We start from the raw sequence: 16,505 nt of genomic DNA on the forward strand, positions 1-16,505 counted from the left end.
GTTGGGGCAGAGTGTCTGGAAAGCTGCCCAGCAGAGAAGGACCTGGGGTGCTGATTGATGGCAGCTGAACATGAGCCAGCAGTGTGCCCAGGTGGCCAATGCCATCCTGGCCTCTATCAGCAGTAGTGTGGACAGCAGGACCAGGACAGGGATTTTTCCCCTGTGCTTGGCACTGCTGAGGCCGCACCTTGAGTGCTCTGTCCAGTTCTGGGCCTCTCACTACTGGAATGACACTGAGGTGCTGAAGCATGTCCAGGGAATGGCAAGGGAGGTGGTGAAGGGTCAGGAGCACAAGTCCTGTGAGAAGAAGCTGAGGATGGTGAGAGTGTTCAGCCTGGAGAAAAGGAGACTGACTTATCACTCTCTACAACTGCCTGAAAGGAGGTTTTAGCCGCCTGGGTGTTGGTCTTCTCTCAGGTAGCAAGGGACAGGACAAGAGGAAATGGCCTCAAGTTGTTCCAGTGGAGGTTTAGCTTGGATATGTGGAAAAATTTTACCAGCAGAATGGTTCTCAAACATTGAAAGAGACTGTAACAATGATATGGTAGAGTCAGCATCTCTGGAGGCATGTAAAATACATGGATTTAAAATACATGAAATACATTTTGCCACGTGGATATGGCATTTACGGACATGGTTGGTCATGGACTTCACAGTCTTAGGTTAGAAGTTGGAGTTGATGATCTTAAAGGTCTTTTCCAATCTACATGATTCTATGATTTCATGAAAAATAAGAAAGCTCCAAAGGTCCATGATATTGGACTACAGGTCTAATATCAGATGAAATGAATGTCACCTGAAAATTATGTCTCCATATAAATTTCATGGGGAACTTTATTGTTTTAGTTAAAGTTGTATTAAAAGGACATATAACCAGTGCAAAGAAATAAATAATATACTAAGTGAAGAATTAACTTACAAATATGAATTGCTATTTGTAAGCTAGAAGGAGACAATAGGAAAGGAATTTATCCATTTGTTGCACAAATGTGCAGGGACCAGGAGATTGAGGTTGATTTGTGTGCAAGTACTGTACTCTCCTATGTAGCTAGAGAGGTGCTGTCACTGTGCAGAGATGGAGATTGCAGAAATAAAAATGTAGGGACTAAGATTTTAGCTAAAAAAATATTTTAATGAAGCTGACAGGGTCTTGCTTTAAAAACTTACTTTCCATTATCTACCAAAGAAGACTGTTCAGCTGTTTGTAAGGTAAGAAAAACTGCCTTCTGTTAAAGTGGCTATCTACCTCATTCACTTTTTGTCTTCAGTACCCATCTGCTGAGTGAATTATAGGTCTTGCACATGTTATAACCTATATATAATAATATAGGCCTATATATACAACCTATATATAATAATATAGGCCTCAGATAATGTGGAAAAAAATTTCTAGAAAATTCAAACTGTCTCCATTTGGCTTTCTACCAAGCTGGCAAAAGGCCCTTCAACATCAGCCTTTAAAGTCTGCCTCTGTGTCTGCAAGGGAAATGACACATTACCATAGTGATGATGTTTCAAAATAGTTGGTGTTCTAAATATCTCCAAATATCCTTAAATATCTCATGTACCTTTAGAGAGAATTTGTTCAGTTTACCTGTTTGTTTCCATGTAAGAAAAACAGTTTTGTTTTGCAATACATTTTGTCTAGGGAGTAGAGGGAGAAAGATTGAAGTGAAATACCAGAGAGAGAGAATGTTGAGTCTGGAGAAGGGGAATGGGAATGGCTGAAGTAAAAGTCCCCAGTAGGCATCTATTTTTCAGTAGTGTTAATTTATAAACAAAGTGAACTGAAGCCTTGGGTGCTCCTTTTCTACTCCTTCCTCTTACCCATTTTTGTTTCTGCCACTACCTAACTTGTGCAGGACACACGACCTGTGGCTCATCACTTGACATGTCTAAATGAACCTCTTGTAATCCTCCTAGTGTCTTTCCCATGATATCAAAGAAAAGGTAATGCTGACAAAGATAGGCTTCTCACTGACTTAGAAGTAGGCATCAACTCATAGCTTGTCCCAGGAAGCACAAATGCATACAAATGCATCCTATCTCAGTTATGTTAAGATTTGTGATGAGTGGATCAGGAAAAGTAAGGAGATAGAGATATCTCTATCTACTCTGAACTTTGAATTTCATAGAGAATTTTTTAATTTAATAAAATGTTAATGGTCCTTATCAGAGATCCCCACATTACCAAAGCCCAGAAAACAGCATTCTCCAAGATACTATGATTTCTCAAATGAGTTCCTCAACTGAACTTGGCATCAGGTCTTTGTTTACATAAGGAATTACTAATCCATTTTGTTAGGTGAATTAGTTTTAGTTAATTGAGAAATTATGATGGTTTCTTTAGAGCTATTCAGTATTAATATTTAAACATGTTTTTTTTTGTTCATGGAAGTACCACTTTTGAATGTTACACAATACTTCCTGGAGGGCTTGTTTCACTTTTATTGAAACGGTAGCATGAGGAAGTCAGATGTTTTGGTTGTTTTTTCCAGACATAAGCTTTATATCGTAGCCTTGATGATTTTCCCTGATATCAATAAAACGTACTTAGTTCTGATTCTGAAGTGATTCTGCAAAAATGAGTGACCCATTCCTGCTCCAGAGCCCCAGAATGGTACTCTGTGATTAGCTCCTTATGTTTGGATGATGTGATAAAGAGACATGCTGTGATTTAGAGACTCTGAGGAATCTGTTGTCCTATCTGTTCAATCTAAATATGGCTCAGCCACAAATAGTACTTCCCAAAAAAAAAAACAAACCAACCCTGTAAAATTCTCTCAGCACATGCCTGTTTCAGGTAAATCTCTTGCTGTTTCCAGTGAAACCTGTGTTTCAGAGGTAGAACTTTTGCACCATTCTCTGATCTAAGCATACACACATGCATACATTTTGAAACACAGGTTTGGGTACTACTTGTCTACAATATGAAATGAGATTTTTGCAGAGGAAAAGCTTTTGATTTCACATAATTATCTTATCTGAAACAATTTGCTGTGTGCAAATTTCCATCATTGTTTAATTAATTAAGGAGGCCTAAAATGTTCCTATTTCTCTGGAAGTCATCCTTAGTAATCCTAATCCTGTTGTTTTCCCAGCACACAACTTTGCCTGCTATATTTAGGACATTTTATTTTTTTTATCAAGTGGCAAATTCAACTTCACTCTTGCAAGTTGATTTGTGAGTTTACATTTTCTTCATGAAAGCTGGATTGATGTCAGTCAGCTATTGAGGGGTTAGCTCATGGTTGGTGGTGCTTCTGTAATAGAGGAACAGAGGTCTGGCAGTTAAGAATTTATTTTTCTTCAGATACAGGATATGTTTGGGCATGTACTCTTCACCTGTTTGGGCATGTACACCTTCACCATTTAGGGTATGTGTCTTCTCTTTATCCATGTAACCAGGCTTGATCCTGCTGCTGCCCTCCAGATGTAATTCAAAACACTTACTTACGAGGTGTCACAGAGTCACACACTGAAGCTGTTGCTCCATCTACAAGGGTTGTCTAGTCCGACCTCATTCTTATACAGGTTTACCTACAGCAGGTTGCTCAAGGCTGTGGCTCATGAATTTTTAAATATCTCCACAGATGGCGACTCCACAGTGACTTTCTGCAACTATTTTTTTTTTTTAATATTTAGATTGTATTTCCTATACTTGAGTTTGTACACATTATCTCTTCTCCTGTCACTGGGTACCTGTCTGTCTCCTTCATATTAATTCTGTTTCATTGGTTGTTTACACATACTACTGCAACCCCTTGAACCTTCTCTTCTTCAGGCTAAGCAGTCCCTGCTCTCTCAGGCTCTTCTTGTATCAAAGGTCCTTGAGCATCCTAAATGTCTTCATGGCTATCTCATTTCTTTGCTTTCTCATTCCAGTGGCTCCATCTCTCTTTTGTATCTTGAAGCCCAGAACTGGGCGTATCACTCCAAATTTGGTCACAACAGGGCTGAGTAGATGGGAGGAATCCTTCAACCTCTTGTCAACAGTGCTCCTAATGCACCCCAGAAGACTGTTAACCTTCTCTGCTGCAAGGACATATTGTGAGCTTGTGTTGTCCACCATAACCCCAAAGCTTTCACTGTAAAACTGCTTTCCAGACAGATGATTTGCTTTTCTGCTGTTTTGCTGGGGAATGTCTCCCACAGGCACCTGATCAACCATATTAATCTTTTTCAGATGCATAATGATGATTTAACCCAGCAAAACTCACACAAATGCGTACGTCATCTTCTAACCCAAACCAGCAACCAAGCATCATGCAACTGCTCACTCACCTCCCCACCAGCTAGAAACTTGTAGGTTTGAGATAAAGGCAACAGGGAAAGCAAAAGCCATGCATGCAAGCAATGAAAATAAGGAATTAATTCACTGGTTCCTATGAGCAGGCAGGTGTTTTGCATCTCCAGGACAGCAGGGCCCCCTCATGTCTCACAGCGACTTGGGAAGACAAATGACATCACTCGAATGTTCCCTCCTCCCTCCTTCTTGCACCCAACTTTAAATACTGTTCTGGAATATCCCTTTGGTCAGTTTGGGTGACCTGTCCCCTCCCAATTTTTCATTCCCCCCCAGCTTCCTCACCAGTATGGCAGTACAAAAATCAGAAGAGGCCTTGTCTCTATGTAAGCCCTGCTTGGCAGTAACAAAAATGTGTCTATCATCACTGTATTCAGCACAAATCCAAAATGCAACCCATAAGTAGTTTTCTGTGAAGAAAATTAACTCCACCTTGGCCAAAACCAGCACATAATATCTGAGTGCACCTGTAGTATTTGGTTTAACACCTGTTTGTTTAGCTACTTAACCTATATGGACTAAGGGAATTACTATGACTTCGAAAGAACTGCCATGCCACTTGTTTTCACATCGCTTCTGGGATTTTTTTCCATATTGAAGTTTTTTGTTCTTTGAGGGCTGGTCCGTGTTTGTAACCAGAAAGTTGACAGTTGGCAAACGTTGTCCTGCAGCTTTAGCCGTTTCTGTTTCCTTTCCATAGTCTTGTCTAAAGATGTTAGAAATAATTGAAACACCATACTGATTGATGAATAGTGTAGCAGTCTCTCTTTGACACAACTTCTCTTTGTGTCAAGGTATATGTCATGAGTGGGGTGGGAAAGACAAAAAGAAAAAATAAAGACAAAAACTCCCAGGTTTATCATATGAACAGATTCAGTGTGTCCATCCTCTGTTTCCTTGGAAGCTTCAAAAGTGGACAGAACAATTGCTCCTTCCTTTTGCTTGTGCCCATAACTGATGTATCTCAGTTGCACGTAGATGAATTCTCTGGAATCTTTGCTGCTGAACTGCTAAAAACATAAGCTATTATCTAGGGAGTGTTAACAACAAAATCTACAGTTTAGGATGAAGAACAAAGGAGATGGAAAAAAAGCTTTTCTAAAAGTAATACAAGAGTCCTTAGTTAAAATGTAGTGTAACGTTTTGGTTCTCATAATACATTTCCTTCCAATTAGTTAACAGTGATACCAGTGTAGCATTTTGAACATTTAGAAGGTGACTTTGAAATCAGAGGTGAATTAAGAGAATCTATGAGGATCCTAATCCATTCTTGTTCTTCTAAGTGTCTTGTATGCTGAATGGCTGCAGAGCAAAATGCCTTATGTATTTAAAAGCTTGGTCTTGGCTAAGAAATAAAAAATAGTTATGCAATTTCACTTATGTGATGAGCTGAGCTGACATTACAGCTTAATGATAGTCTAGAAGTAGCACTTAGAATGGAAAAAAAAATCTCTGTTGCTGAATTCCGTTTCCTAAGTAACTGGAGTTTTATGCTGTCTGGGTAGCTCTAACTGGAGGGAAGCTAAAAAGGAATAAACTCCATAGATTATTGAGCCCAAATCAGTTTGAACATCAGTGGAGAAATCTTTTGAGGGGAACCCAGAAGTTAAAGATGTTAGTGAGATTTGTAATCACTGGTGTTTGCACAGAAAGGCTGCTTAGATAGATTCCTGCAGTAGGGATATGTGACACAACTAGGCCATATTTCCTTTTTGCTTGCTGTGAAGTTTAACTTACTTTCAATTTGAGCTAGCCTTCCTTGCACTAAGGAAAAGAAATTGCCAGACGGTCTGGGTAAATTTTCCATCAATATGCAAGAGTTTCTGTATTACTCTGATCCTGCAATGAAGGACGCACAATGGTGGTAGAGGAAGGCTGACAGTAGACAGGGACCATGAATATTCCAGGTGGGGTTTGTCTGGGGTCCCTAGGTGTCTTTTTGTTTTAAGCCACAGATTTCCTAGCAATGGAAGCGTCAAGAGGTATGTGGTTAGGCAGCTGAATACAGACATTCACGTTTACTGTTGTTATTTCCCACCTGGCAAAAAACCCCAGCCCTGTGTATTACAACCAGATCTTGTAGGGTTTAAAATTACCAGTTTCGCCTTGCTTCTCTGAGGGAGATATAAAGGGGACATTTCTCTGTCACATTTTGGGGGATTGGAGGATTATTTTTGATTCAGGGTTGCTTTCAGATTAGGGTTCTGGGAAAACATTTAACCTGGAAAAGAAGTGTGGAGAAAAAAGGCATCTGCTTACCTCTTTACAACTTCCTTAGTGGTTATTAGAAGCAATACCAGTTGATCTGGTAAGTGCCATCACTACAGCAATTCAGGAGGAATCATTGTGACAGGTTGCAGATGTTTTTTCCCTTAAGGATCCAGGTTTCACAATCATTATCCCAAGAACTGATGTGGAAAGCAAGAGCAATCACAGTCCTCCAGCAGTGTTGACAAACGAAGAGTAATTTATAAGGGTAATTTATAAAGGATTGTGAGAACTTCTTTCCTTCACTAAGCCTTTCATGAAACCAACAATTACTTGGCAGGTCTTGGATAGTGTCTCCTTCCAGCCCAAGCTTTTGTAAAGGCCAGAAATCTTTGCTTTATGGAAAACAAGAGATGTTGAATTTGTGTAATTGTGACTACGTGTAAGAACAAGGCTATCTCAGATTAAATAAGTTAAATCTCAGCAATTAGCCAATATAGAGGTGTTGTGACTCAGCATCTAAGGACCTGCAGCGTTTTTCTAGGAAGAAGGAACCTCTTTTAGGAAAAGATGCAGAGTGTTTTCCTGCTGCAGGAAAGGTCCAACACTTCTTCCAAAGGGTCTTCTCTTCATCCGTGTAACCAGGCTTGATCCTGCTGCTGCCCTCCAGTACGCTGACGATGCTGCATCACAGTACATGCTCTTCCCCTTTCCTCAGCCACTGTTTTTCTTCCTGGCTGGATTATTGACAGCCATTGCTAATAAAAATGTCAGGATAAATAAATGATAAATGGATTTATGCAGAACTTCGGGGATAAAAGGGCATGCAGGAAACCTCCACCTCATAGTTGTGCAAGGGCTTTGCACAACAACAAAAAACTGCCTCAGGAGCACACAGGGAATGAAAATTTGGGAACAATGTATATTCAGCAGTGGAACAAGACAAAGCCATGATCTCACCTAGGTACTAAGCCTTAGAGGTGGTGGTGTCCAAGAACTGATAAGAGACATGCAGAGTTGCTTCTTCTTTCTGATCCATGGTAGGAGCCTAGAATTCATCAACTCCAACTATTTGCTATGTGGTCCTACCTGTCATGGTATGTGTAATTTCTGAGAGCAATTAAGAGTGTAATTACTCATCCCTGCAATCAAGATTTCAAACTCCTTTCCCAGCCCTGTTGTCATTTTGTTCTGCATGTATCACTTGCCTATTACATTAAAGACCCTTCAAAATCAATCTTCAGTCACTTGGCTGAGCTGATAAAGTGAAAACATAGTGTGGATGGCAGCTTGTCCTTTTCAGGACTGCAAACAAACTGTGCTGCCTTCATGCAGATCTACAAATTTGGTCTCTTCCTTTTGCTGCTGTGCTTCTCCTGCCAGTTCCAGGTAACTTATCTGATCAGGTTAAGTGCTTTGCCCACCTCCTGCTGCCTCCCCAGTGAAAGGAGAAACCTTTCCAGATGCAGAGGGAATGACAGATGGCCCTGAGCATGGGGAAGGAGAGAGCTGTCATCCTGGGGGTCTTACCACATCCTTACAGGGCTGATTTTCTCTTTTGCTTTCTCTAGGGGCTACCAAAGACATGGGAAAGATGCTGGGTGGGGATGAGGAGAAAGACCCAGATGCTGCTAAGAAAGAAGAGGAACGACAGGAAGCCCTTCGGCAACAAGAGGAAGAGAGGAAAGCCAAATATGCCAAGATGGAGGCTGAAAGAGAAGTTATGAGACAAGGAATTCGAGACAAGGTAGGCAACTGGCTTTCAACACACACTGGTCAGCTTGTAATGCCCAGTAAAGAACACCTGTTTTCAGCTGATTTGTGACTAGTTCCCTTCCCTAGGCACCTGGATAGAACCAGGTATTTACTCTGCCACACAGAACTTTCTAACTTTGTGCACTCTTCCTCAAGTCCTGTTCCTGTTTAAACACACCTGCCACAGAGCAAAGCCCTGCAAAGCTGAAATAGAAAGTGAAGGTGAGGGGAGAAACCCATCTATTTTTCTCATCATCTATTAAGCACTCACATTAAATTAAATATTAGAGGCTTCCTTGTCCCTTTGAGGATGCTTTCCAAGCTTGCATTTGTGGTTTGTGAGAAGAGTCATAATTCAGTGAGTTTCTGAGAGTGAGTTTTTGTTGCAGTTATCTTATGTATTGATTCCAAAGCTTTATTATGTTGACCAGGTGATATGGGACAAATCTACTCTATTGTTAATATTTAGGTTTCTACCACTCACATGGGATTCATCTGAAAGAAAGTTTTTATACATTAACTATTAGGGATTGATGTGTGTTTATGTTTTGATGCCTCACCCTCAAGGCCAGGACAAAACTGTCTCTTTATAATAAGTTATGTTTGTAAGAAGATCTCCTGGTGTTCAGATATGTTGGAAAGAAATGTGGGCAATGGTTGGACAAGGGGTTTCTAATGATGAAGGCCTGTCAGGTGACTTACAGGACATGCCAAAGAAAATACGTGTAGATAAAACAAGAAAGTCTTGTTTAGTATAAGAGGTGTTCCCTTTTGCAGTCCCCTCTGTGCTCTAAGAACATGTCTTGGAACAGACATAAACAAAACTATATCTGCATTAGACCAAACTTCTGACCCTTTTCTTATGATTCATGATGGAAGCATGAATGAGGGTAAATTTCTCCGGAGACACAGTGCAGCTTGCAAAGAGTTACTGCAAATTGTTCTGCAAATAAAGAAATTTGGGATAATGCTTCTAAGAAAAGAAAAGACTTAGAGGGAATTGTCTACCTTTGACACTGACAGAAAAAGCTATCAATATGATCATTTAAAAAAGGATACTGACAGAATGACAGAAATGCAGAACCTCTACCTGGTCAAAATTGTTTTATAATCATGGAATCATAGAATTATTAAATGGTTTTGATTGGAAGGACCTTAAAGATCATCTAGTTACAACCCTCTACCATGGGTAAGGACATTTTTCACTAATCAGGCTGCTCAGAGCCCATCCCACTTGGTCTTTAACATTTCCAGGGATGGGACAGCCATGGCTTCTCTGGGAAACATGTTCCAGGGCTTCATCACATCTGAAGAAATAATTTCTTCCTAATATCTAATCTAAACCAATCCTCTTCTAGTTTAAAAACATTTCCCTAGTCCTGTCACTGCATTCCTCTCCCTCCTTTTTATAAACCCCCTCAAGGTGTGGAAGTTTGCAGTGAAGTCTCCTGGAGCCTTCTCGTCTCGAGGCTGAACAACCCCAGCAATAATGTATTTAATGAATATATATCTAGAGAATCTAGTATATTAATATAAGCATACCAATGTGTGCATAATATATTAAAGGTGTGTTTACAGTAGAACTGTTTCTAAGCACTGACAAAGGTCATGAGGGGGAAAAAAAGAGCAGGAAATTTCTCAGTTGCAGGCAAATGAGCTAATGCCCAGTTTTCACTAGTGACTGTCTCTTCTGGACCACTGAATTTTTCCCAGATGTAGATAGGGGTTGCCTTTTTCTTGCTGTTGGGAAAACTGCTGTAAAACCATTAAAAACGTCTGACATGTCCTGTGTTGTAATTTCAAGGTGATCTCATTCATGAGTAGGATGCATACATCCTGAACTACAGCCGGAGGGGATTTCCCTGTGATACTGGCAACTATCTGGACTTTGCTGAGCTGGCTGAGCACTGAGGGGCAAAATCTCTTAAAAATGCACTAAAAATTTTTCAAGGAGTTGGGTCTGAAGAAAAAGAGAATGGGAATACTTGAAGGAACATTATCTGACCTCAGTCAAGGCTCTGCACTGGTGTGGTAGAGTACCTTTGAGATTAGCATCAAGAAGTCCTGCTTTGGGCAGGGCATCTGGATTGTGAGCTCACTTTCCTGTGGTTTTCTTTGTCCTGGGAATAATCCTAAGTAGCATGCATTTGAAAGATGAAGGTGTTTTCTGCAGAATCAGAAAAGATGGATAAAGCTGTAGAAAGGAGCTGTATCTCTTCCTCTTTTCTTCTCACCTTGTCCTGACAGAGAAATGGTTTTGATTATATACAAGACTGTCTTCTAGTAGTGATGATTGGTGGTTGGAAATATGAAGCAAATGTTGAAAGAACTAAAAAAGAGATGGATTATTTCCTTCATTACTTAATTATTTAGCAGTTGCCTTCATTTCTTCTATAACTCCACTAAAAACAAAAATTCAGAAAAGAAGAAAACTGAAACACGTGTTCTGTCTGGTATGTACACAAGCACAAGTTGCTTTTAGCAGGTATGAATAAAATCAAAGACATTTTAAGTTAAAATCTCCATTATAGCATTTGCTCATTTCTCATGTGAGAGAGTGAAAAATGAGCAATTAGTTTGAGTGACTGAATAGGAACAGATTATTTATGCAGAGTAAAAGTTTGAATGTGTGTGTCATAGGTTATGAACCCACAGTTACAATTATTCCTTAGTGCAGCTGCAGGATGTTAGGGGAGCAATCCAGGGAATCACAGCTTCACCAGTGAGCTCATATGGCTCTAGGTAAGGCTGACAGAAAGGATGGACTCATCATGTTTGTTGCTTTTGACTTTTTGCCTTGGCTTTCCAATTAGTGTTATGAATGCACTCTCTTGTTTAGGGCTTCAGGAAATATGGGAGCTATGGCAGGGCTTAAAAGGAATGATGACAAATTCCACAGATACATTCCAGCCTGTGTTAACTTTTAAATCCAACCTATTAAATTGAGAAATTAAGACATGTATGCCCTCAACCCAGCATGGCAGCTGGGTATGGAAATTACTTATGGAGAGGTAGTACAAATTACACAGAACTGAGTTGTTTGGGTTCCCCCCCCCCCCCCATTAAAAATATGATGCATTTTCATTTGGAAAGAAAATTTTAGGAATAACATTTGAACATGACATTTTAAAACAACTGGACCACCTCAGCTACTACCCAATATCTACCCAATGCTACTAGTCTGAGCTACTACCCAATATCAAAGTCCAGCATCTGGTACTGAAAGTGGATTGAAAGAATGTAAGGAGCATAACTGGGGTACACTCCAGCTTCCTCCTACCTCAGGAGGGCTGCATGCAGCTAACATTCTGATCTGATCTGGTTTTGGTCTTGACACTAATGCCTCACAGATCTTCTGGGCCCTATCCCAGCTGCCTCTGTGGAGAGTTACCACACCTGACCAGCTCAGGCATGACTGCTGAGAGGTCTCCAGTGCCCCTTTGTCTGGCAGGTGAGGCTATGGATAGCTAATATCCCTGCTACCTTGCTAATAGCAAGTACTATCAGCTTGCCATACTGCAGCAGCTTTCTTTCCAGTGCTCTTGGGTGGAATACTGCCTTCTATAAATTAATTGTTTGTGTATGTGCACACCTCAGCAGTGAAAGTGAATTACTTTCTTTTTTTCTTTTTGTCATAATTAGTTATTTACATAATTAATTATTTCTACTGTGGTAGAGACCAGTCCTGAGGAGCCCCTAGTCCATGCTCGGTAGTTAACACTCTACCTGTCTTAGTGAGACAGTGTCCACAGTTTGGCTTCCTGAAAATCTCAGACATGTTTTAGACAGTCAGCATTGCAAATCCTGTTGAAAGGTAGCAGAAGCTCAGAGATATCCTTACAATAGTGGGTTTAAACCAAAAGGGATGGAAGCATGGTCCAAATGGCTTGACTGCAGGACAGAATTTAGGTTTAGGTCCATACTGGAGTTGGAGCATGAGCTGCTTCAGTAGTTTTTTTATATACTCAGGTCTCTGAGTGAAAGGGGGAAGTGTCCCTGGCCCAGCTTGTCTTTAACCAGCCTTATATGCTAGTCATATGCTATACAGCCATGGTTTATAGCACATTAATAAGGATTCCTGTGCTTACATTATTAAGGATTCATGTCCTACAGAGCACATAGCCCATGTCCAATAAGCAGAAGTTTAATTATATTAATAAGGATTTCTGCCCTTTCAATGGAGCATGAAATCTGCATGAAAAGTATGGAAAAGTGTCAAATAGAAAATTGTAATGTGGAAGATTTAAAGTTGTCTCTACAATTGTAATTGTCCTTGTTGAATGCTGTGTAAAGGTGTGACAAAGTGCATGATTGTTTTTATACTTCTAGGAACCTCAACTTTCCCACCGCATAAGACAAAGTTAATTGTTTTCTTAATAAACAGATGTTCAGTATTTCATCTCTGATGTGTCTTACAACCTATGTTCTCAAGATCATTTACAATGCAATATCAAAATTCTGATGGCAGTATAATGAATTTCCTTATCTGAGGGTTAAATTCTCTATTGCTATTATTACTATGCTTTCACTAACATAGCTCTGTTCATCTTAAGCAGGGTTTATTCTGATATTTATCAGGGTGGGGGGACAGAATTTTTTTTAGATTTTTCTGTTTGCGAGGTATGAATGCAGAAGGGTTGTTATGTGGTCTAAGCTTTGGTGGCACAAAATGTTAACAACTTGTTCCATCAGTGAGCCTCCATGGAATAGCAAGAAATGCTCAAAACTGCTTGTGCCTTTGCAGGCGATAGAGGAATGGCAAAATCTGTGTTTGAGGTTTGTTCCTACAGGCAGCAAGCATATCACAGCAGGAGAATGTGTGTCCTTGCTCTGTTTGAGTCTCCTGTCTCAGGGTGTGTGCCACTAATTCTTCCCATATTTCTTATTGGCCCATTTAATGTGCTTTTGGTGGTTAGGCAGTAAGATTCTCTGCAATATTTGGAATTGTCCAAAGAATCATTGAAGGGTTTGAGTTAGAGATCATCGAGTTCCAGCCCCTCCCTCTTGTGGTCCGGAGCACCTGCCACTAGACCAGGTTGCTCAAGGCCCCATCTAACCTGACAGTGATCACTGCCAGGGATGGGGCATCCACAACTTCTCTGGACAACCTGCGTCAGTGCCTCGCCACCCTCACAGTACAGAATTTCTACCTGTTCTGTAATACAAACCTGCCCTCTTGCCATTCAAAAACACTCCCCCTTGCCCTGTCATTCCAAGGCCTTGAACATGTCCCTTTCCACACTCGAAAGATGCTCTAAGTGTCCCTGAAGCCTTCTTTTTTTTCTAGGCTGAAGAGACCCCAGCCAACCCAGCCTGTCTTCACAGGAGAGGTTCTTTAGGCTTTGCTTCTCCTCTTTGTGACTCTCTGGACTCTCTTCAGCAGGTCCATGTCCTTCTCATGTTGGAGGTCCCAGAGCTGGACACAGCACTCTGTGTCCTAGGAAAACCATGAAAAGTATTCCGTTCATTGTGGATATTTAACTCATGTAATTTCCTGGTCTTTCATGGCTCAAGGTAGTTGATATTGGAATTTACTTTTTTTTTAGGAATACAGGAACATTTTTCTCTCCCTTTTTTTTAATCTGATTGCTGAACTTACTTTTTGCACTAAATCACTCAGACAACACGGCAATCAGGATTTACAGCTGCAGTCCTAGATTTGTATGTCAGATAATCAAGATGCAATATCATATAATTATTTAATTTTAATATTTCATTAGCATATTTCCTTATGTAACTGGTGCATAGCTCCTAAAATCCCGTTTTAGGGGAGGAAAAATAGCAGAATGTGAATTGGGTCTGTTCTTCAGCAACAATAGAGCTTTGAAACTAAACTCCCAGCTCAGAAGCACAAACTTAAATTTGATAGAATTTTGTTGATATAAAATAGCTTCACACTGTTAGCTAAACTCTTCGATGTTATTTGGTGTTTCATTCTTGTATAATTTCAGATGCAGATATTGCCAAGAGCTTTAAAAATCCCTGTACAAAGGAGTGAAATTTCACTGCCAGAAAATGTAATTTTGACAGTGTAGTTTTGCCTTTTGAGCAAGAAATATAATAGTATATCTGTCATTGGAGACCTTTGGCAACTGAAAAAAGTGTAGAAGTTGCGTTATTTGCATGCCAAAAATCAAAGAAAATATTTTCCTCAGCAATGAATCACTTTCTTTAATTCCAAAGATAAAAATCTTACTATGAACATGAAGATTCTGTCTGATCTCTTCCCTTTTAAATCATTGATATTAAACCAATGATGTAAATTTTTATCCAGCCCTTGTGATCTAATGAAGATGAGTCTACTTTTCAGTATTGGGGCCTTAAAACAGATTTCAGAGATCTATATGTATTGTGCAGATGGAGAGGTATCATTAACCAGACTCTTCTGCTTCTACAGTGGATAAGTAAAAATTACCCTGCTTAGTTTAGTTCAGTGCAGATTCTCTTTGTGGTAGAGACAGAAGTGTTTACAACTGGGTCACAGATCCTCTGGCTATGAGGAAGCAAAAGACTTGGCTGTGACACTCCCGGTGGGATACTTTGCAAGGCAGAGACTATGCTGTGCCTTCCATGAAGTGAAGTGGCTGAGTGGGATGATTGGGAACAGTCATAACAGCACTAACGGTGAAAACTGATAACAATTGCACTCTTTGCAGCATTAAGTCACAGGCTGTTCTGGAAGAAGAACATTGCAAGGACAGCATCCTTTGGTGTTCTGCCCACATTTGATACGCTGGTTATTGAGGACAGGCTGTAGGAAGCACAGGCAGATTTGGAAGAAAGAAACACTTTTGCACTGTGATTCAAGAGCATTATAACCCTGCAGATCATTTTCATATTGGTGTTCAGAGGCTTCCAAGGGGGTACAGTGATTTGACCTGGACAAGACTTCTGCCCTTCTGCCAGGACTTTTACCCCCAACCAGTTGTATGCAAGGATGTCCTGACTGGCCTATGTTGCCTCTAAGTCAGATTCTGGAGTTTCTGTTATCAGTTTTTTACATGGACTTGAGTACGGATTTTTACCATCAAACTTGTTTCCAAACTGCAGCCCTTTGCAATTTTACTAAATCACCCACTTCTTTAGGACGTTATACCTTTGGAAATACCAGACAAAATTTAATTTTCTGGTTTGTATCTCCAAAAACATCCCCTTGTCTGTAAGGCAGTGACTGTTTTTGGTGAAAGGGTGAACCAGCTAGCCTACTCCAGTAAGAGGAAATACAATAACAAATTCAAAAAAATTGATAAAGTTATCTGGGTATGCCCAAGTTTAGCAGTCTCTCTTGCAAATTGAGAGGGAAAGTGGTGCCTTCCCAGATACACTTTTCAACACAGAACAGGGATTGATGTTCCTGCCAAGGACCTCCAAGTCCATTATTAGACAAAGCTATCTTCAGGGCCATTTTAGAGAATCTGTTCTTACCTGAACTGAGAAGTTTCATCTTTATATTTCTTTAGAATCCCAGGATATGCACCATGTCTTGGTCTTGGTGAATCCAACCAGGTAGATCTATAGAATTCCATAGGTGGTCTGAACGAAAATGTGTGTTCCAGGCCTTATCTCCTGGCATTAAACTAACAGAACTTCCCTTATGGGAAAACCTGCATGCATTCCTTCCTGTGCTGTAGCTGTAGGCCATTTTACTTTTTAAAATTCATAGTGGGAAGGCATCTTTAGCAAACCATTGGAGCTCGGAAGAAAATTGGCATAATTTTCATCTGCTTCCATAATAGTCAGAGGTTCAATTATCCAGCAGAACCAGGTGCTGACTACCTCACTAGTTCATTTGGGGCTCATTAGTCTGCTGCTTTGTGCAGCTCTGCCTTACTCTAACTCGATTTTTGTGTTTTGCGCTAGTCCAAATCTGCACCAGTAGATGTCACTTTGGATACTTGCTAACAAAATCCCACTGGGTGATGCTTCTGAAGTTACTGAAATGTCTCTTGAAATGCAGTCTATTTAACTGTTACTCACTGACTAGGGTGTCCTTTACAGTGATGCAGCTGAAATCCTCACTTAAACAACCTTTGTCTTGTTGGCTGACAGAACCTGTGCACATTGCTGACATGGCACTGAGAAGTTCAGTCACTCAGGTCTGGGTGCAAAATAATCCCAAACGTATGACATACAGTTAGAAGTGCTGGGATTCAACTAGGAGGGGTATCTGAGTGGTGTCTTGAACCTTCCTGGGTGTGACTCGTTGAAACTCCAAGCATTTGGCTCATGTACTTGG

At 40.3% G+C, this 16,505-nt stretch overlaps 1 protein-coding gene across 1 annotated transcript in view; it reads left to right on the forward strand.

Annotated features, from left to right (window-relative positions):
- Positions 1-16,505, forward strand: part of CPLX1 (complexin 1) — a 107,937-nt gene that overhangs the window by 58,229 nt on the left and 33,203 nt on the right. Inside the window, exon 3 of the mRNA XM_054652505.2 lies at positions 8,086-8,261. Within this exon, the coding sequence (XP_054508480.1) occupies positions 8,086-8,261 (176 nt within the window). The remainder of the gene's footprint in view (positions 1-8,085; positions 8,262-16,505) is intronic.

The sequence above is a fragment of the Agelaius phoeniceus genome, chromosome Z, assembly GCF_051311805.1.
Source record: "Agelaius phoeniceus isolate bAgePho1 chromosome Z, bAgePho1.hap1, whole genome shotgun sequence".
In the NCBI taxonomy this organism is placed as follows: domain Eukaryota; kingdom Metazoa; phylum Chordata; class Aves; order Passeriformes; family Icteridae; genus Agelaius; species Agelaius phoeniceus.